The sequence below is a fragment of the Poecile atricapillus genome, chromosome 1 (genome assembly GCF_030490865.1).
Source record: "Poecile atricapillus isolate bPoeAtr1 chromosome 1, bPoeAtr1.hap1, whole genome shotgun sequence".
Classification (NCBI taxonomy): Eukaryota; Metazoa; Chordata; class Aves; order Passeriformes; family Paridae; genus Poecile; species Poecile atricapillus.
In genome coordinates this window covers 20,925,113-20,951,553 of record NC_081249.1, presented here as the reverse complement: position 1 = coordinate 20,951,553, position 26,441 = coordinate 20,925,113, and the positions used below count along the sequence as shown (strand labels likewise).

Below are 26,441 nucleotides of genomic sequence, written 5' to 3'. Positions count from 1 at the left end.
AAGAGGCTAAAATTTAAGGTGATCGGTCCTGACAAAGCTCAGAACATATAAATCTCACTTTGGATAACAAAAACCACATTTTTTGGTAAACTGAATATTCCCAATGAAAATTTCATCAACCTTTATTTAAACTTCAAATTGTTCCAGCTTTCCATGAAGCAACCCAAAGATGAAATATGATGGGGAAAGCAAGAAAAAGAAACCCAAAAAAATTAGCATAGCCAGGACAGGGACAAATATTCAAAATGTGCATGTACTCAGCTGAACCAAAGCTTGCAGGTTTTAGGGAGGAATAAGGACGGATTTGAAACTAATTGGCATAGCAAAACCTGGAAGGTAACCATCCAAAAAGGCAGGCAAAGGATAAGAAGCAAAGGATACCTCTCAAAATCCACAATATCCAGTGTGACATATTCCTATGTTGCACAGCATAAGTGAACATTTATATAGCCTGTCCTCATTCAGGGTGCTGCCACACGCATCTAAACCCAAAAGCATTTAAATATTTCTGAAATTCTTTGAAAAATTCAAGAAGAAAACATGACTATCCACTTCACAGACCTTTATTTCAGGCACAGAAATTGAATGAATTCAATTTAGTGGTATTGATACACATGAAGATTGCTCCAAGTTAAAAAATGAACAGTGTAAGTACATTTTGAAATAACAGCATATGAACCTGTTATAGCCAAACTGGAGCAACCTATATGCTCTTGGAGGACAAGAAAGGAAAATCCCTTCATTGATTTCTGAATATTAATAGACACTTTAAATTTATGTCATTTTCCTTTTGACTAGAGGACTAAACCAGAAAATTATTGTTATGATTTTTCTGAAAACCAGAAGGATGCAGCCTAGAAGAAAACTAACTTCAAGATGTTTTCTGGTTGTGACCAACCATTTATTCTGTTCTAAATCAAGGTGACTGATGAAGTTTGGCATAAAGCCAACCATTCGTATGTTCCTCAAAACTCTCGTGGGTAATGCCAAATTCTGCTATTTAAAATTTTACAGAGGTAATTTCTACCAAAATAAAAATTGTCTCAGCTCTGTGGAGATTCAGAGTCCCAACATGACAGACTGTAATTTTTGGGCAGCTGATTCATGTCATTTCCTTCTGTAAGACATATATACAGACATAACACAAAGAAGAGACCCAATGTTTCCCTCTAATGTGAATATGAAGGGATGAAGGATGGGTGTAGGATTCAACAATTACTTATAATATTATGCTAATATTCTACAACTCTGAGATGGATTATGAGTCTTCTTTAAAGAAAATAGTACAGCAAAATTTGACAAACCTGTCTTCTTCCAGTAGACTTTGACCTGAAGCTGATTGTCCTGATAGAAGGGAGTTCCAATTTTAAGAAAACGAGTGGTTTTCCTTCTTTGAAAGGTTGGGTAAGGATCTACCAGTCCTTTCTGTGGTTTCCCAGCAGATGTCCTTTCCTCTGCAATACACAGAATAATCAGAAAACTATTTCATCAATTACAGTGCTTTATAATGACTATGCCAAATATGCTGAAATTCAGAAAATAGTATCTTTATTCCAAATGATCTTATTTCCATTTCTTACCTAAATGAAATAAAGAATTAACTGTCCACAGTGGTTGAAAAATGACTCATTTGAAATTCAGTCAAATCTAGAAAGTGACCGAAAAGATAAGTATGTTTTTACAGGGAAATGCTCTGTAAATTTTCTGAAGAGTAATAAGGAAATGGACTATATTTATTTCCCCAAGGACAAGAAATGTTAACACAAAAGATTTTTTTAAACAGGCACAGTATCTACCAGTAGTTCTCTGTAATACTTCTCAGTCTTTATATTCACGCAGTGATTGAATATGCACACAATCCAAGGACAGCATTGAATGTAACCCATAGAGTGCCACAAATGGTTACTACATCAAAGTAAATATAGTGCTCTGGTATGCTGTATAAGAACACTGTGGTCAGATTAAAGATCTGTCTTGCCCACTTTCCTGTTCCCAACAGTGAATGGTGAATGCTTAGGAAAACACTGCAAGAGCAGGATTTTCTTTCAGCAACTCCCCTGGGGCTGTGTGCCTTGCTACCAACAAGCAACTGCAATTGGATGTCCTTCATCAAGCATTATGTTTGGTAAAAATTTATCAACATTTAGCAGGGTTGACAGTACTTACAGATATTTTCAGTTGCAAAGAAAGAAGCATTCATTCAATCTGCACTTTTCATTGCACACTTGCAAATGTATCTGATCCAATTAGGAGGATCAGATTATAAGCAAAAAAAAAAAAAAAAGCTGAATTTAATTAAATATTACACCTAAATTAAAACTAAACATCCTTGAGAGAAAGAGGGAAAGATTCAGGTTTCAATAATTGTCACAAGAAACATATAAACTTGAATATTTTGCCTTATATGCAGCTTCAATTGAAACTTACTTGCTTTCTGGCCAAATTTTATTTTCTCAGCCCTTTGCTGAATCTGATACAATTTTTCATTTTGTTTGTTTTAAATTACTACCAAACTTCATGAAATTCTTTCTCAAGGTAACCATAATGTTGCTACTACCTTAATGGAAATGAAAAAGTTATTGAGAGTAGTACAAACTAAAACCTATTAGGTATTCCTCAATTTAAATTATTTTAATTTTATTAAATCTCTGCTTGGCTATTCTCTGTCTGCTCCACTTCCACAAAAACCAGGACACCAATTTGGAATACTTCTATATAAAGATCAAGCAAGATCTTGCCACATTTCCCAGAAGTGAAGCACACAAATATAGTAAGGCAATGTATTTCTGAATGTGGGGAAATGTAATGCCAGAGGGCTGAGGTCAAAGCTCACAGAGGTGTGTAGGACTAAATTACTTCCGAGGGGTATGGGCTACCTCTATTCTGACAATAGGACCAGACACCTAAAAACCAGAGCTTAATTCCACATAGAGCAGAGCATCTGACAGTGGGACTTCAGCAAAATTGTCATGTTGCTTCTGGAATTACTTCCCAATGGCCATGGAAGTCCCAAAATAAAGATAAGCCTTGACTGTCACGTCCTAGATAATATTTCAGGCAATTTTTTTATTTATTTTTAATATTTTTCCATCTGCTTCTAAGTATTCTCAAAAGTACGTCAAGCAGGACTGTCTCTGTACCTGAGTGAGATATAGAAGATGAATTTGCATCTCCTCTAGAAGTAGTTTTTACTTGCTTTTCAATGTAAAATATAATCTAGCCATTTAAAAAAATATCCAAAAAGGCTTAAATACACCTCTCAGCAGCTCCATCGATTAAAATGTGTGACATCAGTGGTTTAGGTTCAAAGAATCTTGACTCCTTTACCTCACTGCTTTATAAGAAGGGATGCTCTGATTTTTCTCTAAATGTACTACTGAAATACTCTAAAAAAATACATGTTTTAGTCGGTTAAAAATAAACTGCTGATCATTAAATAAATGGATGTTCATAATTTGAACAGTTAAAATTCTTGAACTATACAAGATTAAAAAGATACTGTTCTCAATATAGTTTTACTCTAGTTTAAAATACAATACAACAATTAATGAACCTTTTAGTACAAAAAAGTCTCCCCAGTAAAGCAAAAAACAGCACAAGGCATCAGAAAGTCTGTACTAATTAGACATAAGTTTAAATCTAGTTGTGACAACAACAGGAAAGAGGTGCCACCGCAGCAGACAGAAAATGATGAAGCAGCCAAGTCACAGGTAAGGTATAGCATAAATTAACTCAATTTGGTAGAGGATTTATCAGTAATAACTCAGATGTGACCTGCATCAGATTCTGAAAAATATTTTGAAGAGACAAAAGTGAAACAAAGATCTTCTTCTCTCAACATAAACCCAGGGGTGATACAGACCAAGAGAGTCAGAACATTAGTGAGGCCATGGAGCGCTAACACAGCCCTATCTGTGGAAGGATTCCTCACAGTAATACAGAATGGTACAAAAAAATGACATGCTCATGTCTCAATTACTCAGCTTCAGTGTAAAAGCTGAGTAATTCAATTTTTTTTTTATATGGAAAGTCTTTATTTACTATCATGTTTAAAGATTATGATGGCCTGACCTAATGTCAGGAGTACCAATAAAGTATGACAAAGGTCAATTGATTAATTATCCCTGCTCCCAAGATGGAAACATTTATAAAGTTCTACTAATAATAAAATGAGACTAAGAACCTAAAAAACTTGCCCATTTTCTCTTTGGCTAGTTGTATATAATGGCATATAGAATTTTCTCCCACTTAGCAGGACACAGACCAACCTCAGACAACTAAAACCTCAGGATTAATTTAACTTAACCTCAGCTGGGAGTTGGAATCTTCCATGAAGCTGTGATGTCATGTGGTGACACAACAGCCAAGACGACTGGACTGAATCTTAAAAACCTTAAAGTTTAGCACTGAGAGCCAGAACTTCACAGAAACTTTATCAAAAGATCAGGAAATTGGGTAGGGGGAGGGTGCAGAAAAAAAATTTTTGCTTATTTATCTAGTGAACTTTGCAGGGAGGAAAAAAAGAGAAGAAAAGAAGTAGCAAGCCCCACAAAAAATTCTTAGAAAAAGAATCAGCAAAATTTGAAGTCTCTCATAAACCCCAGTGGTATGCTTCTAGTGGAGCTCAATGGCTCAGTGTATGGAATTAAGCACCCAGTTCCCACAGTTAGTTTTTCCTCTATTGCATCTCCTGTCTACATATGGAAAAGGAAGAAGAACTTAATGTGGTAACTGTAAGAAGATTTTGATATCATGCACAGTCCTGCAAACTACTTTTCTAGAGGATGAAAAAAAGCACAGGTACAATCTAGGAGGTCCAATAAGGAAAAAGAAGAACTCTTATATTCACTTACACTGGGCTTCACTGAGGATTTAACTCTAACTTGCCTAATATACAGGCTTTGGAGATTCAAGCTGATATTCTGGAATGGATTTGAAGCAAAGACTCTATGTATGGAAGAGATGAAAACTTGACTATCTGCTGTCTCTCAAGATGGCCCAAACAAGTAGCAAATATTAGCTTAATATGGGAAAAAGAAGGATACTTCAGCTTAGTTTTCTTCTTGGTACATTAATATGTGAAGCAACCACAGACCAAGAAGGTCTGTTATAGCTAACAAACACATTACAATATTTTATGTATACCCAACCAGAATATGGCAACAACAGCAGTTGATTAGTGAGGTTGAAAGTAATTACAGTTCTCTTATGAAAATGGCTACAAATTTCAAATGTGAGAGTACTCTAAAGAAAGAATGTAAATTAATAGAAAATGAAATTAAGTCAGGAAGAATAATTAAAATCATATTCTTTAACATCTTATTTCAGGACTCTGCTGTATTAGTTAATCAGAAACCCGTCAGCAATTGGGGCAGTAATTCAGTATTGTACAATAATTGTATAAATAGCATTTAAACAAGGCTAAGAAATGTGGTTTTCTGCCAGATTCAGATACAGTTTGTAATTACATTACTTAGCATGTGAGGTTCTAAAGACCTTAACAATATATAACCTAACCTCTAAACATCTTGAGATTTTAATTTGAATGTGGGTCCTATGTGTACTACATTTTGAGAATGCATGGTTGTCAGACATGGAATGTTTTAGATGCCCTAAAAGAAGAGTCAACATTTTACACATCAGTTCATAGTAGACACAAGTTTTTGTGTTCCAAGAGTCTGAATTATTGGTCTACTAAAAATAGCCAGGATTTTGAAAAACATGTCCAGTTAAGACACACAAAATTTATATCATCCATTTAGAAACAGTATTTTTACCTATATTGAATCTAAAAAATATGAACACTACAGTTATGCAAAGGCTTCCATTTTCTTTGCAAATGTTTATTTTAGGTGAGTAGAATCTAAGTCAAAGGATTAGGCAAAAACTGTCACCACTTTTTAAATAAAAAATTTAACATGAGAAGGTCACTCAACTTGACCAGGAGATGGTCATTGTGCTATGGAACAGCCCACTTTAAGAAAATGATTTTTTAAAATTTAAGAACTCATTATATAAAACATTCAAGTTCCAGATAAAGGAGAGAGAAAGCATTCAGGTGTTTTGAGTATAATTACTCACTGTTATTCCTGACGTCCTGAGTCGTGCTAAAATGGAGAGAAACCTTAGCACTTTTTAGGCGTATCTGACCCCAACGTGTTACTGCCTGCAGCTCTACATTGTAGTTGCTGTTGGGCTGGAGCCCCTCCAGGACCACATAATTTTGGGCCTGTGATAGAATAAATATACAAAGTAGTTATAATATTGCTGAAAACACAGGCCTTTATTAATAGCAGGCTTGTTATCTTAGGCACACTACTTTTTTGAAGTTAGAAAACTCATATATAAATTTCAGAGCAAAATATCCTTTCTGTAAAAGGCTTCTTTAACTGGACTCTGTTCTTCTGTGTCATTTTAAAAATACTAACCTAGTTGATGTTTGCATAATTTTGGCAGTTTCTTGGCAATTCCAAACCTATTGTTTAGGCAAAACCTAAGGGGTTTTCTTCTACATAACAAGGTTTTCCTCTTATGCCAAAACCATTTTAGCAAAAGGAATTTAGGCACTTTATTGCCCAATTTCTGTGTTAGTAAAGCAATTGAAAACTTTTTACTAGAGACAGCTAGTCTGAAGATAGCTGAAGTCCAGCATATAATACATTTTTCAATACATTCTATTTGTTTCAACTATTGAAAATAAAAATTTAAAAAACAAACACTAACCAAAAATACCGTCTCATTGGAAAGATCACTTTTCCTGTGTAGAATGGAAAATAGTATAGAAAAAATAGTTTCCAAGGTCACAGAAGTATATAAAATGGGGAAACAAAAGATTAGGTTTATCATTCTCCAGCCAAAAACCCACACCTTAAGGCAAGGCACATGATATTGTAAAGAAGAGTCTAGCTTTCTCAATTTTTAATTTTTTTTTTTGCTAGATTTAATTATAAAAAATATTGTTCTAGGCCATATGCCACGTGGAAGATATTACTCCACGTTTTCATTAGAATTGCTTGTGCCTTTTAAGTTTGACAGTCCATGCAGAGTAAAAAAGATAACCATGTACACCAAGGTAACCATCCATTTAACACTTGGGATGTGTTACAAAGGGGATTGCCAAAAACTATTCAGCATTAATTATGTTTACTTGTTTAGAGCTGACATATTGACTATAACTCTTGATTAACAGTGTCAATATTGTAGTCAAACTAATTCAATGCCTAACTAGAATGAATTCATATGGAAATCAGTACGGAATTATTTGGGTTGGGCTACATCTAAAGGTAAAAACTGAACAAAAATAATCTTCAGTGATCTTTAACAATTAAGACTTTTCCACCTTTCTTTTTTGTTTGTTTTTTAAATGCTCATGCATTTGCTACTCTTTAGCCTAAAAGCTGCTACAATATTTATATGACCATTGATTAGCAGCAGCACCTGGAGTGTCCTGAATCTCACTGGCATTGCTGTGCAGTTTTATGACATGATGCAGAAGAAAAAGCACAAGTCAGGAGTAATATAATAGATGTTGTATGAGCCTGACTTTTCTATAAAATACACCCTGTATTTCCCTATATTCAAGGTCAGAACTTCATCTCAATTACTGTAATGTTCTAATGGACCTGTTTAAATATTATTTGTATGTAGGAAGTACCCTATGGAAAGGTATTAAAGACCCTACTCAATTTTAAAATACTCTGGGGTTTCTGACGTACGACTCAGACTAAATTTAGAGGACTAACAGCGTTTAACTTTTCATTCATCTTTCATGAAAAATCTTACCATATTTACCTGTATTCTAAGGCAGAAGTTTACTTCTCTTCCCAAGTACAGTGTAAGAAAAAGACTGAGAGCTCAAAATTGTCTATGGGCTCTGTGATATTAATAATTAGGACCACTACTTTGCCAGTGGCTAAAATCACTGGAACTTATCACACACTTTATACTTACACTCTATTTTGTGTCAAAAAAACCATCTTATTTCTGTCCCAGTTATGGATTTCTTTCTTACCCCATTGGTAATCTTCCTTCTCTTTTTTTTTGCTGGAATTACGTATTTGCTGTACGTCCAGCTCCAGAAGACTTTGTAGTGGTGCACTGGGATATCGGGCTCCTCTGGAAGATCCCAAGTAATCATTGCATTTACACTCCCATCATTGTTTGCACTGATATTGGCAATCCTGATATTAGATGGAGCTGGTGGAGCAGATGGATCTAGAATTTAGAAAAAAATTAAAATATTCTAAGGGAAAAATTATCTTCAGTAAGGCAAAGGTTATCTTCACCTCATCTATTTACAAGGCATTCACAAGCTGGACTAAACCCTCTAAATACATTGAGGAAGATTCAGGCAAAGACACCCCATAACTGATGTGGGTTGTAAATTCTAGAAATTCAAACTGTACTGAAATAAAAATTATGGGTAACCACCTAGTTGGTCATTATTTTGTGTTGTTGGCAGTTCACAAACATTATGAAGTTTTATCAAAATGTACCAGACTATCAGTTTTCCTTCTGTCACTCACTACTTTAAATACACAGTGAGTATAAAACGCTCATGTTCTACAGGTGGCCTTGTAGAGTCATCACAGAGCTCTATGGCTGAAACATTGAGAATTTTTTCATTGCCAGATAATTCTAAGATGATAATATTATGTTTTGACACATTGAATCTTTCTTCAAAATTCTAATATTGATATCTACCACCATGGGACATAAACACTTCCTTAGAATAAATGTAATTAAAGCATAATGATATATTACACCATGGCAGAAATCTATAGGGGTTTTTTTTAGAATGTCAAAAAGCAATTAGCTACTCCTTTGATTTATTTCAGTATTCTGGTTCAATTCCTGGTCAATATCAACTGAGATATTATTGCTTCAGTTGTCTTTGTGCTGACTCTGGAGCCAAGGACACATAACAGAGTTTGAATAAGATTCAATATTGAATCTTTTCCAATACTGAATTTAATGTCCTCCTTGTGGACTCACTACATAATATCCTGGTCCCAAGTAATGTGAATCAATGAAGACTTCGCAACAAAGCTTCTGAAAGTCCAGTTTGCTGTTTCCCAACTCCTACTTTTTAATACCACTTATTAATTGCTACTCTTTTTTAAATGTCTGGCAGCCAAAAATTGATGACAAAATATAAGGAAACTACAAAAAGAAAACTTATATAGAAGTAAGCACTGAGACCCAAACCCCCCCCACAAAAACAAAATACAAACAAACAAAAAACCCAAACAAACAAAAACAAACAAACCAAATTAAAATGATATCAGAAGAGTAAAGGAAATTCCTAGCAATTAGGACATGTTACAAACTTACAGCCATATGAGCCATCACTACTTATTTACCAGAAATGAAACTGGAGGTGTGAGGAGGGGACATCAGACATTCATTTACTGTATGGTTCACCTGCATTATTTTATAATGGTAAATGAGCTGTTAAATAAACATTCCAAGCATAATTAATTCATCAGATAATCCCTATGACAAATGGTCTCACTGAAAAATTCCATCATTTAGTTTATAAAAAAAAGACACATTCAGAATTAATAAAGACAGCATTTCCCTATTAAAGATCAGCAAATGTGAAATAATGACATACTCCTGTTATTGAACAGGACTTTTGCTGAAATAACAATGGATATTCCTGTTTCCTCACACATTCCATTTTAGTTAAATAGTAATGGATGTCCCTGTTTCCTCACATGTAATTCAACCTAACTTTTGGCAATAAAAGTTACAAAGCATATTTAAAAATTCTAGAAATTTAATGATTTCCAAATAATAAGAATGCCTCACTTCACACTTGTGTTTTTTAATCCACTAGGAAGTCAGTTGTTTTTGTTTTTTTCTGGCTTTGGAGAAGCACTGCTGTTTTGCTTATTTCCTTACCTGTGAAGTTGCCAACCACTCAATTTTAAAGTATGCTAAGCTATTTATTCCAGAATTAAAGAAAAAATTAACAAAATGGTTTTTACTATTCTCTCATACAATTTTTCATTTACTTCTATTATTTAATAAGTAGATATAAAATGCAATTTCGGTAAATTAAATATGAACAGAATCATGATTCACATATCTAAGACATTTATTAAGCATTCATCTTCACTTATTGAAAATGTTAGGAGCTTTTTTATGTTATATGACATTATATTAGGGATATAAAACATTTATAACCTGAAGTGCAATGTGATCATATTACTCTAGGTGAATTATTCACGGTATCTCCCAGAAGTGCTATGCATCATGTATTATGTATACAAAACATATGGGATAAAATTAAAGTGTTTCAGATATAAGCAAAAATAATTCAACCTATAAAATATGTTTGTTTTCATTCTGCATCTGCAAGAGAAAGAGAGTAATTTAAAAAAAGACGTAAAAGTTAAATCAAATAGCTCATTTGGACAAAGTGCACTTTTTGATTAAAAACATTTTGAAGTTCTCTTCACCTATTTTTTGTAGGCCTTAAAGCAAATGACCAAATTTAGATTCTTCCTTTTCAAATATTTCTATGTTCATTCCAGCAAAAGAAAGCAGTAAGAACTATGTGTGTATTGAAATCAACAGATTATTTCTTTTAAATATATATATTTATCTATATTTCTATATATAAATATATAGAAATATACATATATTATTTATATGTAAATATATAAATAGATATTATGTTATTATTTATATATATAAATACATATAATATAGCACCAGTGTATCACCGTGTACTTTTTATAATTGCACAGTTTATTAAAAACATTACTTTATCAGCAGTATTTCTCCTGTGCTCACTAGACACAGTCCAGCCAGCAGACAAAATGCTGACTCACATTTGAAAGAGTATCTATTAGTGTATCTACTTTGCAGTATGAGAATACAAACATTGCATTAAAAATCATTGGGTAATTTACAGTTAAGGCTTGAAAGAATGTCATCTTAGAAGGGATAAAATGTGAAATAATTCAGCAATAGCAGATATTTTCCTGAGTGCCCTCTTTCTTCAAAAACTCTTTTGCAAGCCTCTCAAATGTCATCCACAAAAATGCCTTTGAACAAGAACAGTGGTGTTGGTAGAAGACAGAAAGGAGATCTGCAGCTAACAGACATGAAAAGGTGAGACACTGAAAGCAACACATTTTTTATATGAGCTTTATTAAAATTAGTAGACAGATTAAGAAAATAATAAGCTATAAAGATATAAAATATAAAAGATAAACAAAACTTACTACAGTTTTGCATTTAAACAACTGAAAAAAAAAGTCCTATCTGCTTGTATGGATGCATCAGTAAAATATTTTGTGCATTTAGGGTGCATTACCTGAAATATTAACACACTCATTGAGCATTTTATATCAGATTATGATCCATTCCATATTAAGTATTTCAATACCACTATATAATTTATTCCTCTATTTTGATGTATTTCTCTGACACTCATCACTATTACAAGTGACAGAATGATCATTTTGTAAGCTAAGAACCCAACAACTATAATTGTTTCTTCATTTGAAAGGATTCAGTTTCACCAGCAAAGCAGACAACTGAGAAGGAATAGCAGGGTAAGATAATGTGATCTCTCTTAACATGAAGAAAAACCAAACAATCCAAACTCCACCTTCAAAGAAAGCATTTAAAAACCCCCAAATCCCCTAGGCCTCCCAAAAAAACAAGAATCATAGAAAAAAAAAACAAAAAAAACCTGTGACATGTTTACGAGCATGCTCCTATACAATGCATGCCAGCCACTTACCACATAACAGACCAGTTGATTTTTTCTGCATATTGAATGGAAAAGTCATGCTTCTACAAGGTGGTCTGTTGCCCTTATGTCCATGTAGATATTAAAAGCACTATACAACTTGTGCTAAAATACTTCAAGGTCTAATAACTGGTACTGAATCATAAAGCTGACTACATAAGGTGTTTGTTAACCTAACTATAAAGCTAATAGCCATTCTACTGATAGTCTTCATATACCTGTGATCCCTCTGACTGACTGCCCACATGTATAATTCAAATACACAGATGTAAAATTACTGGAATGGAAACTGTTGCCAGTTTTTCAACTGCAAAGTACTGAAACTTTATATACATGAATTTATCTGAGTCTTAAATCAAATTCTTTGGTTTGCAGAAAGAGCGATGCTAGTTGCAGCTTTTCCTTTGCAGTTTATACGACAATGCAAATAAAATACAAGTCATTCTATATATCCCAGAATTTGGCACAGACAGCTGTCCTCAACTCCAAAAAACTTCTGGTCTCAGCAGCCTGACAAGTAAATCGCTTCTCACTGCTAGAAATGACAGCTTCATTAGGTCAAGGCTGAAGCTGCTGTTCCAGCACATAGGGAAAGTACTCCATTTGTCTGGATTGTGTTTGGATTGAGAATACCCAAAGGACTTAAATTCCTGTCTTGCTGGCTACTCAGCCATTATAAGTGAAATTCTGTCTCCAGTCCCCAAAAGGGAGGATTTCTTGCTCCAAATAAAGGAAAGAAAGAAAACCCTCATATAATCACCATTTCAAAATCAACATCTTCTCACACTCATATTTGTGAACATAGTAATAGTTTATATTTTCCAAAATTCTTTAAATCGATAGTATCTGGAAACACTTTTGCAACACCTTGAAATAGAGTATGGGCTAGCTATACATGTGAATCACATGATATGCTGCTGCAGTGCATCCACTTTGTCTTTTAATGTGGCAACTGTAGTGAAAACAGTAAATGATTTGGAATAGGTGTCAGAGAGGGGAATAATGGCACTGGAATCAGAATTCTCATTCTGAGCTGTAAAAGTGAGAGCAAGTGTGACAATAATTTAAACCGTCTTTTATGGAGCGTTTTTCCTGACTTAAAATAGATTTCCCACTGCTATCTTTCAAACATGAGACCTTCCAACTCTAAAAATGTGCTGAAGCTGCTCTGCAGACAAGTTTCCAACCATTAAACAGTTCCACGGTGTAAGCAGGAGGACTGGCTCTGCCCGATGGAAATGGCACACATAAACCAGCTGTGCAACAGCATAAAAAAATCATTGGTCTCAAAGGAGCAACAGAAAGAATTTTATTGCCATGAGTGGGTGTCTGTTCTGGTTTTTCTAACACTCAGTAATGTATGCATGAAATCACATCCAGCATGGTATTTATGTTGTCTGCTTCCTTTTGCTTGACAATCTATCCAGTGTATGCTGGCAACTGCCTTCATGGTGAAGACAAAAACCTTTAGCAGAGGTGGAAGGGTCAGATCGTTTGGGCTCATTCTGTTGATCTTCTTGTCCCTGGAAATGGCACAGTACCTACCTACAGACCAATAATATATAATACACAAATGCCTAACACTGAGTCCTAGAGTTAACTGAAGTCTGTCTTACTGAGAGTTCATTCTCATCATATAAAAAGCTAGGAAAAAAGTAGCCTAAGAACTCTGAACCAAATGCAACAAATTAAAAATTGTATTACTAATGCCAAATAGCTCCTGACCAGTTAGGGTAAGCTATCCAGTGCCTGCTTACCGGAAGAAAATGATAGTTTTCATCCAAGGAGACTAATTTATGGATTGTAGGAGCAGTTCTCCCCTGCTTCCAGAAGAAACAGCTTGGAGAGAGCCAGTCTAAATATGAATAGAAAGACATCTGTATCTCTATTGATCAAAAATATTGTGTCAGGTATTCAGTTACCTTTATTTATTGTTGTTATCACAAATGGTTGCCACTCAAAGATAAAAGGAAAGCACACAAAATATAAAAACCCTGAAAACAGAAGTGGAAACCACTGCCAAAATAGCAGAAAATTTTGATCAATTTTAGTTGACGGTATCCATGTGTAAGTCCACGTGCACAGTCCCATCCACTTTCTAAGAGCAGTATTCACTTGATTTTCCAGCCACTCTGCCACAGACATAGTTCAACCTATGAATCTTGTAATTTTAGAACTGCATTTTGGCAAAACAAAGCATCACTATTCCCTGTGAAGGGTCATGTCAGAGAAGTACATGCAAACCCTTCCTTTTTGTTACGAAAAAAAATAAACAACATTTAAAAAAAGGATCTCTGCCTAATATTTCAAAAATTCTCAGCCATGTCACTTTATTTACTATTTATAAATGAATGCAAACAAATTAATTTTCATCCTAGATGAAGACACAAGGCAGTGTAGAAGAGCTAATAAACCTTCACCTCAAATGTTTACAGTATAAGAGCATCAAAAGCTGCAGTTGATCAGACCTCAAAATACAACTAGGTGAATGGTGACTTGAAGTACTTGATGAAATACTCTTGTTTTCCTCTTTTTTTTTTATTTTTTAGGACTAAGAAGTTAAATTACTTTGGAAAATGAGGAGCTTTATTTAGTGATAAAGAAGTTAATGAAAATTATCTCAGAAGACTTAACATCATTTTCAATAAAACAAAACCTTATTTTTCTGTGTCTACATAGAGAGCGTGTTTTTTGCATTTTCAAAAACACAAAACAGTATAAAACAGTACTGTGGTAGCCAGACAGAAATTCTCTCTCTGAGTAATTACAGCACGTTTTCGAATATTCCTCTTAACATCTTAAAATATTTAGTGACAGAGACTCTGTGGTGCCGTACTTCTTCCTAGATTCAGATTAAATATCATATTTTTCCTCCTTTAAAGGAAAAAAAACAACCCCAAATAATTTTCTATTCATTATTACTTATGAGCAATTGGTACAAGTTCAGTATCTTGCATGAGAAACTGTCTTAGGAATTACTGTCATGCTTCCTGATCAAAGGGTTTATTTTTGAAGAAGCTTTCTGCTAAGTCTGACCAAGATAATAATCTCTTGGTCTTGGCACAACAGGGTGAAGTGAAACACTGATGTGAATTCCTGTCCACGCTTCACACAAACATAGCACAGAGAGGAAGCAAACTTCCAAAGGTGATGTGCCAAAATCCACTTTTCTTTTCCAAACTGGAGGTTAAATGTGCCTGTAGGAGCTCAGCAGGGGCCAGTGGATGCTGGCACTCAAAAAACTAGGCACATCTGAGCAGCAGTTTCTTGCCTCTCTACCAGGCAGGGGCTGTCATTTCCCACTGAGCTCCAAAGTACTAATTAAATGTCAGTGTGACACTATAACTTCCCACTGTGCCTGCCTACCTGGGGACATGGAGGCTCAGAAACACCAATCGAAGCATCCCACTATCATTCCCAGCAGTTAGCACCTAGCAGCATCCTCATGTGAGTCACCCAGAGTGACTAGGCACTTCATCTGGCAAACTCGACATCTTTATAACAACCACTGACAGTTCCACAGCCCCTAGAATGGCCAAATGAGCTGCCAGCATAGGCTGATTTGGGCTATGAAGCTGATAGCTAACTGAACTCCCTGCTGCTTGTCTGTCAATTCACAATCCTCCGCCAAGGGCTGGAGTTCAGATTTGAAAACAGTTATTTTGAGAGTTACAGAAGCCTTTTGAAGAATGCTGACTACATACTTGCTGCCGTTATCAAAACTTTGGTTTATTAGGTAAGAGCGTGCAGAGGTACTATTGACTCCCACTGCCCTTGTCACGAAGTCCTAAAAGTGCTCTCCACCTCCACTGGACAGCCGTGAGCAGTTCTCAAGGACAGCAAGTGCTTCAGGGGTAGCTGCAGAGACCACAAGAGGACTCTGGTATTCATGCAATGACTTCAAAACCACAAGTTCCTGAAACATAAATTACTGCCAGCCGGGAGACTATTCTGAAGAAATACCCCCACGTGCTTATCCTGTTCTTACACTGTTATCCAGAAACCCACCTCAGGCAGAGGTCAGGTTCTGGGCTAAAGAGAGCTTCAGGATGGCTTACCATGGACATTCTTATATTCATTACCAAGGAAGGCATTTTGAGTATGGCTAGTACACTCAGTAGGGGGCCAATTTTTTTGAAAGTAATACAAATCCTGTCTGCAAATGTCATGTTCAAGCCAAAACCTCAGTGCTACCATGATATACCTTTCTGTAATTGCAGTAATAGTGGTTTCAAGCAGAACAGTTGGAAAATATTTACAAACTCAGTAAAACAACTGTCAAGGATCTAAATTTAAAAGAAAGTTAGAGCCAGACTCAGCAACAAACTGCTGTATCTGCTGAAGTGCTGTTCAAGAAATAGAGAGGTACTGCTGCTAAAGAGTTCTTACAGTAAACTCAACACAGCTCTAAGTAACTGCATTATTTTATGTTTCTGAAATGGTATGCTACTTATATATCTCAAAATAATACTTCTTCTATACATAAAAAGTTTGCCATCACAGAAGTAACACGACAACTATACCAGCCAACCTTCCTACCACAAAATACAGCTAGAGTACCAAAAAAATTATTAAGGCTAACACAGTTATTCAGTAAATTATTAAACCTTCCATACCAGCAAAAATATTTGCATGCCTCTAGAAATGCACCTCCAACAAGATTTTTTTTCTAGGACTGACTGGCCAAACAGTAAGCTAAAAGCCACACAGGAACCCAGAGATGTCAACCACTTGTACTGCGAGATATTCTGTCTGCAGAAAGAGGAGGAAGTACATTTCTCGAAGTATGCAAAGTTACACCACTATAAGGATTCTGTCACTACTAAAATAACAGCAAGTCTTTGTATTAGAAACTACTTCTGTTACTAGAGTGAAGAGTGCTGGATCTTATTCTTTGGCACTGTACTCGACTAGCGTGGTCTGGATATGCCTGCATTATTGACTGCCTTTAAGAGAGGGTGACCACATCCAGATCATCTGTCTAATTGGAATAGTTTCTGGCCTGTGCTAACCCCTTTGCTATGCCTTAGAGTTATCTGGGAAAATTCTTCTTCATGTTGGTCAAAAGCACACCACAGAGAATGCCAGGAGCTCCACAGGATGGGAGAACCATTTCTATTTCCTCCATCCCCCATGTACTACTTACTGGTACAGAAGTAATTTTCAAAGTTATTTAATTACCCCATAGCTTTCAAAACCAGAACTATGAACAAAAATTCCTACAATACTTCGTGGATCATCAAGCATGCCTTTCTAATGAACATAAACACACTGCTTTGCATTTATGTTATTTTTTATTCTTAAGCACTTACAACTAGTGCTAGCAAGGGGAAATTTATATTAAGAGTCTAAAGTTCCCTCAAAACAATGCTGCTACAATTACTTAGATACAGACAACAAAATATTCCAGTATTCTACTAAACATATGACAATAATGTATTTCTCATAACTAAAAAGAAAAAAAGACAAACTTCTCTGATTAACACTGAAACCCAAGTTCTTTAATATTTAATGGTCAGGGTCATGCAGTTTGGTACCAATCATGTGGAGAATGTTTCAAAGGAGTTTTATTCATGCAGACCCTTACTGATAAAAGAATAATGAAACTTCAACTTGTAATTTGTTTGCTGACTTCCAACAAGCATCGCACCATTTCTAAAGTCAGCGGCAAAACTACTCAAAAACCCACCTGTTAAAAACTTTCCGCCACAAAAGCAGGCAGATCAGGCTGCACTCCAGGTGTGAGTGGGAGGAAGGTGAGTACCAGACAGCATGAGGGAGAACTCACCTCTGGAGGAACGGAAGTGCTTGCTGGGTGCTGTGAAGCCCCTCGTCCCGTGCACGTTCACAGCAGCCACGCGGAACTGGTACCACCTGCTCGCTCGGATGTCCGGCAGCCGAACTCGCTCGTCCGTAGTCTGGTGGGGAAAATGCCACACTCACACTGGTTGTTCTGACATGGCTATCTGCCATCTGCTGTGCAACACCAGTCAGGCTGGCTGAGCACACACCACCAGCATCACAGGCTGTAAGCAACCACCCCACCTGACTCCAGCCATCACTCTCCACAGCAAAGCATTTACAGCTGTGAACAAAATGATAGAACCATCCAATTTTACAGCGCATTGCAGGTGCCTTCTGGAAAAAGTAGCCTTTAGAAAACAGGTGAAGTGTTAAATTCACAAAATTAGTCTTTTAGTTACCACAATCTTCACCAGTGTTTAGCATCCAACTGTTCAAGCGTTGATGTTTCAGGGAACTTGCTGCCCCAGGTGACAGGATTCATTTTTCCAATTCTCAATTCTCAGAGAATCAGGGGTCCAAAATACCTTAATGAAATCTAGTGCTGTGCGAACCCACTTTTTCTCATTCATAGGAAACACAAAACTCTCAGATAATGAACGTAAGCCTTCTTCACATCTTTGGCACTTATGTCAAAAAGACACTTACAGCCTTAACTCTTCCCTGAAGACTTTTCTCAGGTCATAGGAGCTGACCTTTTCTCCAACAACACCTACTGAGATTGCTGGTGTCATGAGTTCAATTTCCAAATCCTGTGGGGAAAACCACTGAAATACAGCATAAGCACAGATACACTCTGAACTCTTTCAGGAGGAAGTGCTTTACACATTCTTATTCTGACCCCTGTTTTCTTCCATTTTTTTACCCCATTGAACTTTTGAAGAACTATATTTTGCATTCTTTCTTTTAGGTACAAACACCAGAACTGAACACAGCCTCCTGGTAACCACTGAAATACTTCCAACTACAGAAGATGCAGCATTTTTGTAGAGTTTATCAAAACCACATCCATTTGGAAATTTTACTTCTACAATTACCTCTCAATTACCCAGTTTTCAATTTACTTTAGTATGTCATGTTTACTACATTTTTATTTAATTCTTTAATCCAAACAATGCACAAACCTGAGCCAGATGTCATGTATATGTCTATTACACAAGCATTACTGATTACCATTACTGACCAAACATGCAAGCTCATTAAAAACGTAGTTCCATTGATTTACTTTTACAAGCTCTATTTTATACAGCTTCAAGAAGCCATCTTCCCTGTATAGGATTTAACATTACTTGTAATGATACCAAGGCACAACATAATTACTGCTTTTTTCTCCCTTTCAAACCTATGTAAGAAACCAGCAGCTGCTGACATAACTCAGATAACCAGAAACTGAGGAATTTGCTTCAGCTCTTCAGCAGTGGCCTTTTAAGAGCCCTGACAAAATTTGTAGGTGTTATCCTGCTCTTAGTCTCTTCATTTGATGACAAACAAAATTTAGGAAAACAGGTATCTCATTTGTGCATGCATGTAAGGAAAAGAGACCCTTTCTAAACAGTATTATTGACTGCTCTCAGACTGCTAAGTGTTGTAGACTCTGAGTCCATCACATATTGCTGCTACTCAAGAGTCACTCTCCATTCACACCACTGTACTTGTCTTCTCAACTTAAGCAGGGTAACAGTCCTGACACTGTCTGCCTCATCTCCTTTCCTTTTTTAACTTTTATGTTACCTGTAGAGTGATTATCCAAGGTTTGCCCCAGGGAAGAAAGAGCCTACCTGAATCAACTTTTACAATTATTTTTATTTTATGGAGCACTCAAATGTCTTATTTTTTTCAACAGCCAGGTGCCCTACTCCTGCAAGTGAAAACAGGTTCAGGACCAATATTTAATTGTAAATAACTAGTCACAGTTCTGTGGGCTTTTAAAAACATGTTTGCTGAACTTTGTTGCAAGGTAAGCATAATCTGAATAGACCTGATCCCAAATTCGTCAAATGAAACTTGTTTGTCACTGGCATCAGTTCAGCTATGATGTCAATTAAAAGAAAGTATTTCAGTGTGTCAGTTTCCCATGGCAACCACTAAATAATGTAAAATCAAATAAACTGTCAATCCATACTGCCAAAATTATTTTAATTTATGAACATGCCTTGGGCCTACTATTTTCATCATTCATTTTGTTGGCCAAGCTCCTGCTAAGCTCAATGGCACCCAGGAGGTCGACCTCCAACTACAATGATATAAACTACTTGAGCACCTCTAAGTATCCTTTACATAGAATTAATACATTTCTAGAAAGAACTAAGTGATGCTGAGATATCTTATACCACCTTAATGCTGTATCTATTTTTTTCTGTTTAATAGCTTTAGTTTAGTTAGTTTTCACTACTTAAGTATATTTGGAGCTGCAATTCATAATATTCAGAGTCGTTTCAATATCTTTCACATTAATTTAAACTCACTAAGCGCTTTGCAGAGTGGTACTACATAACGGTTAAATTTTATCACACACCTAAAATTCTGTCTGAATAGAAATTCTGTCTGTGTAACAGAAACAGGAGAGTACAGCCTTACCCTGCTGAGTTCACAGCTCCATACCTTTGGAAACAAAAGAATTTGCATTGCAGAGAGTGAAGGGATACCATCCAGGGTATCAAAAAGCTGAGTTTATGTTTCCTCTGATACAGAAGAAATTCCAAGTGGTGTATCCACTACTCTATCAAAGGACAGAAGACCTGCCCCATTTTGTGAATGCAATCCCACACAAGGTAGGCACTCTCCAAGTCTGCTTATCAAAGCAAGCCCCCTCCAGGGAGATGGAGAAAGCAACCCTTAGTGTACAGGACTGTTAGCTCCAGCAGGTATTTCTCACTGTCACAGGCTGAGAACCTTCTTGTGATGGTCAGAACCAGAACTTCAGGTGTTTCAGAAAATTCATTTTTGAAACAGATTATCTGTCCACAGAGTTTAGACAATTGCAAGGTGAATCACTAAGGTCTGTCACAATTAAGCTATCAGTAAATACTGTCCCTTATTTGTTTTAGTAATGGACTAAAAATGTACTTCATTACTGTCAGCCCATATGGGTACATATATGTGTGTGTATGGGAGTGTGTGTGTGTGTGTACACATGACATCCAAGCACCACAGGCGTGCTCTGTCTGAAAATAACTGATCTGGCATATTTTAATTAACTTTATTATATTATAGTAATATGATTAAATACCTGAATGTACAATGTAAACAGTAATACTACTATTTTTAGAGAGAATTAGTACCAAATGGAATGGTAAGTTTGTTCACAAGACATACAATATTTCCATAGGATAAAGCAGCAGTTCCTGCTCAGCTGGCTATATCTTAAATTACAGTATTGTAGGAAACTTCACGTAACACATAGAACGCCCTACATCATAGCCAACTTGGCCAACTAGCTTTTATATTAACCAACAGAAATTATTCAAATGGTTAATTATATCAAGATTTCCCCAAAAGACACACTAAAAAAAACATTAAAAATCTCTTCTCCAGGAAGTGAAAAATAACTAAAATTGTTTCCAATGCGTTTGCTCTCCTTATATAATTGGAGAGCAAAATAGTATGCTAATAGATTGAGCTTTCTTCCTTAAAAGAAAAAAACATAAAGATGACACAACAAACTTGGCACAATACAATAAACAAACTTTTTCAAAACTATTGTTTCAATACAAAGTAAAAATTTGTGTGAAACATGAAAAATTACTTGCAAATTAGCTACTCTAAGGGCAATAGAAAACAGCAATTTTTTTTTTCAATTTAAACACCGTAAAGTTATTGAAAATTATAACCCCATTTGTCCTTGGACAGACAACAAAACTAAAATATAAGTAACTCTGCTGAAATCTTATGAAATTTTGTGGAAGAGATGCAAACAATAACTTTGCATAATTATTCTACATGGGGGATAAGCACATAGAAATTCAAATCCTCACCCACAGCCTTTTTGATCTTTGATCACCCTTCACATGGTCTCTACCTTAAGCTGCAGGGTAAAGCAAGAGCCAGAATCATCTCCCCTAGACTGAAATGTTCCAGGAATTCTCAGCTAAATGGCTGAGCTCTTCTCAGCCTTTGCCTATTAATTAAGGGCTCATACCTCCATGTTTTGGAATCATACAAGGAAAAAAATCTCAATTATACTGACAAGAAAAGCCTGGAGGCTGTGCACACAATCACTTTCGTCAAACTGGATATCCATCCTTGTTGCTGATACTGCAAAATAAATTCTATCACATTCGGCCAAACAAATTTGATTGCCTGGTGGGACATCTAAAAGTACAAACACCATGGAGAACACTACTCTAGAAAGACAGAAATTCTGATTACTAGCACCCCTCAAGGGTGCCCAGCCTGCATGTTCCATAAGGTATACACAGTTCACAAAGCCAGTCAGGCATCCTGAAGTGTGCTTTGAACTGACATTCCCAGTGGGGTCCATCACACAATCAAATTCGTGTCTCCTGTGATGCAGAAGGGACAGTGAAGTTGTCAGAAAGATGTCGGTCGGAGGAGGCTTCTCCTGCCACTGTGATTAACTCAGCCCCTTCTGCCCACATTCACCAGACCCCAGGAAAGGCAGCTGTCAGGCTTCTTATTGCTCCTTCACAGGAACATGTTTCTGAAACACTCTCCTGCAGATCCACCGCAAGGCAGGGGTTCATATATGTTCAGCTACTGTGGAGCATATCTAGTGCATGTTTCCAGGAATGTGCATGAGGTCTGCTCCTGGAATGAGAAACAGCACAGCACTGTGCTCCCTTTGCAGCCTGGATTCACCAGCCACAACAGCTGGGCTTCAACAGTCTAGCACACACACAGTGAGCTCAGTAACAGTAAGGATGAATTCAGATGTGGCACATTTTTTGCTACTTGGTATTTTCCTTGCAACAAAGGCAGGAGGTTGTTCCCTGGAATGGACAATGCAGGTTCAAGACGTGCACCTCAACTGAGAAATCGTAAGTCACTGTGATCAGTTTTGGATGTGCTCCCTTGGGCTTGCACAAGGAAGGTTTCCTGCCAGGGTCTGCTGCAGGGGGCTTTTTCTGAGCAAGACTACAACATAGTGACAGCTCCCTCTAGCACCACACTGAAGCTAAGAAATTAATTTCTGAGTGTTCAGTCTCACAAGCTTGATGTTATTGTATGACAGCATTTTCCTACACAATCTGAATTGAGAATGAACACAAATTGTCACAGAATTTAAGTCTCTTACTCTATTTTGTGGATGGTTCTACTTGTTCTCTCTTTTTTTTTTTTTTTCCTAGCTATAATGATATTTTGCAGATCTTTTCAAAATCAGCATTTTACTTTTGTTGTCAGCAGGGATGAGGGTGAAGCAGTAAGATAAATGATTGGAACTCTGCCATCCAGGTGGACTGTCAGCATGGTAAAAAACAGACTGAAACTGGGAAAGAACTAAGTGAAAATTTATGCTCCGTTGGCTGCTTCTCATTAAGAAACATTTGCTCATGAATCTTACATTTTCAGACTGGATTGCACTGAGTGATAAGAGCATGACATCATAGACTTTTCTGAATTGGGAAGGTCATACCTGAAAAAAAGAACTTTACAAAGAATAAAGGTTTTAGTCCTTTTTTTCCCACTCTGTTGTTTTTTTTTTTTAGAAAAAAAAAGATAAATAGCTTTTTTACCAGCTGGATTTTTAACTTCTGACAAGATTCCAGCCATGCCTTGGACACTGTGCAATGAGCTCCACTAAACTCAGAAGGACTGTGTCTTTAATGCACTTGCATGAATGGGTTTCAGTCTCTAATTGTACATTTTTCAAGAGATTTGTGACATTCTGAGACTGGATCCATATTGCTTAAAAAGTACTGACCTGTGCCACAGTTTGCCAGTTTGTAGCATCATCCTCACTTGGATGGATTCCTTGATTCCACCTCCTCTGAACAACATAGATCACAGGCTCAATAGAAATATTGAATTTTGAAGACCACTTCACCTCCAGGTCTCCAGATTGATGTTCTATGAATTTTAATTCTTTCCGGGGTTTCAGTGGAACACCTGTAGTAGATAAAAATATATGAGCAATTTAGAAGATATGATTAAGTCATTTGTAGATGAAGATGTGTAAAACAAATATTTAAAAAAAAAAATAGTTTGTCAGAGAAAAGACCAAAAAGGGAAGAATGATAAGAAGTTTCAGAAGTGTTCCTAGCTAATGCATCTCTGCTATCATTAAAATTTGTTTTTAAAAAATTCCTCCAAATTATTTCTTTATTTTATTACAAAACTGAAGAATGTGAAGTTGCAAGCTAAAACTGACTTTACAGAAAACATTTGCCCAATACAACAGGGAGAAAGATCCCTTCTATCCCAAGAAGAATCAGCTATACCTGTAGTTCAGCTTTTCACCCAATTCAACCTTAAACACATCTAATAACAAAATTTCCATAGCATCACATAGTAGTCTGTTTGACAACTTCTCTATCCTTTCTACAAGAAAGCTTTCTCACTGCCTGGTTTAGTCTCCTCAGCTGCATCATAAACTTGATACTGGTCCAAGATGTTCATGGATCATGGGGAACAGATTCTTTCTTTTATCTATGGAGAAGCTTTTCATGTACCACAAGACTGTCATCATGCTTCTGAATGTATTCTTCTTCAGCCTAATAACCACACTGCACTCCATTTCCCTTTAAAATCGCTGTTCCCAGACCTTTGTTCACTCTTGCAGTTACCTCTGGAGACTCTCCAGTCACCCAACAGCCCTTCTCCAGAGTCAAGCCTAAAACTGGATGCAGACTGTGTCCAATCTCTTAGCAGTGTGGACCAGGGAAGAGTGATTATTTCATACATCTTACATTAGTCTGATGTACTCAAGAAAGCTGTTTGCTTCTCTGTGGCTACATAATCGTATTGACTCACATGTTGCAGCTGTACTGCATGATGTGTCACTCTCCACTCTTCCCTAAAGAGCTAGGAAAGGTAATGCCAAGACATCTTGGAATAGATATGTTATATCTAATGTATATTGTAAAATTGTTGCACTTCAGAGAAAAACATATTTCTGAAATATTACTGTAATTTCTCATTACACGGTGACACCAAATTGTGACAGTTATTTCTGTTATACTGCCAGTAATATCACCTTTCCTAGGTGGAAAAGGAAGGAAAAAACAACTCTTCAAATTTGGCATCTTTTGATTAAATCAACAAATCAAGTGTTAGACACATTTCTCTATATAGACATTAGGAACACTTATATTCGGGTGTGCAGCATTTTGTCACTTGATGATACGTCACAAATAAGGTCTCTATGTTGACATATAAACCTTCTTAGCATGTTATTGTATGCACTTTAATTGTGTTAATAGATTATTATTAAGTATTATTCATTAATATATTAATATAGAATTATTACTATATTAATAATGACTGACCACATAGGGCCAGCTGTATATATTGGTTAGAGAAATTATTTCCTACTCAGTCTGCCACAGATGACTTAGTACCAAAACTGCCTCAGGTGAACAAACCACTTTTATATTTTAAGAGGTGTTCTTATAAATCTGAGTAGACAAGTAGCCACAAGTAAATGAACATGATCTTGCAGATCTTCAAGAAACCTAAAATCCACCTAAAAAAAATTACAGTACCTAAATTTTGTTATCACAGCAGTTTAGATCCTGGATAGCTTTCAGCAGCCTGAAGTCTTAGCCTAACATAACGAACATGACTTCAGATTTACATATCACATATTTACAAATCCTTCTTTAGCCATGATAAAAATAATCCTACAATTTACATGTTAAGAAAAATTCCATCTGTTTTGCATTAGGGGCAGTTGGATTCACTTGATTGCAAGTATCTCAGCCTCTCCGGTGTTACGTAATTGCATGCAGATGGAGCGCAGCAGCGCAAACAATGAGCACACAGCACAAGTGTGCTTTAAAATACTTCTGTAGAACCAGCACCATCAGTTTAATATCCAGATGTGAAGATACAATTACTCTTCAATGTGCCTTTTATTATGTAAATGGTCAGCCTCTTCTTTCCTTCTGGAACAAATCAGTCCTCAGTCTGAAATGCTCCAAAGTCTGCATTAGTCTGAAGTCTGCAGTGCTTAATCAAATAATTCAAATCACAGATCACTGTATGTGTGCAGTAGCAGACTCCAGGAAAAATGTTTCTAAAGGTGTCCTTCAAATAGCACATGCATGTCTGTGCCATGAGAAGTAAGTGCACGTTGGTCTGTCATGTAAAAAAACCTGTATCTTAAACATGGGTTCCCCCAGAATTCAAAATATTTCCATGGAGGACTTTGTAAAGGGCACATCCATGGCATCAATACAATTGTAAACAGTTCTGAAAGGACTCAGAGATGGACACTCTTAAAACTGTACACTATGTTTACAATACAAAACTATTTTCCTTTAAGCATGAAAAGAGTCATTAAACTGTAGGTGACCATCTGACCCCAGTTATCCTACTATAATCTTGCCACACCATCAGACCTTTTGAATGTCCTAAACTTCTCTTCACAATTTACCTTTCTTTTACACAGATCTGCAGACATATTTTTTCAAGTCCTTCACTGCTTGAGACAGTGTAAACAAGGGGGATGAGGCCAATGATAGAAGAGTAGGAGAGAACATTTGGTATCTCCACTAAAGTGATATAAATACGTGAAGTCTACATAACCGATTAGTAATACTCCCAACAGAGATAAAAAAATACTTGTTACACTACTCCAAAAACATTTTTAATGCATGTCTTTGGTGGCAGTGTACTTACAATAATTTTGGTTTTTAGGACTGGACTTTAGCACTCAGTATTAGAGGGCAAATTCAGTTTGGTAATCCAG

General features: G+C 36.2%; 1 protein-coding gene across 1 annotated transcript in view; it reads right to left on the bottom strand.

The window, feature by feature from the left end:
* Positions 1 to 26,441, bottom strand: part of ANOS1 (anosmin 1) — a 129,123-nt gene that overhangs the window by 28,346 nt on the left and 74,336 nt on the right. The window contains exons 5-9 of the mRNA XM_058829524.1: positions 23,454 to 23,638; positions 17,559 to 17,688; positions 8,012 to 8,214; positions 6,082 to 6,229; positions 1,305 to 1,454 (exon numbers count right to left, since the gene is read on the bottom strand). Of these exons, the coding sequence (XP_058685507.1) occupies positions 1,305 to 1,454; positions 6,082 to 6,229; positions 8,012 to 8,214; positions 17,559 to 17,688; positions 23,454 to 23,638 (816 nt within the window). The remainder of the gene's footprint in view (positions 1 to 1,304; positions 1,455 to 6,081; positions 6,230 to 8,011; positions 8,215 to 17,558; positions 17,689 to 23,453; positions 23,639 to 26,441) is intronic.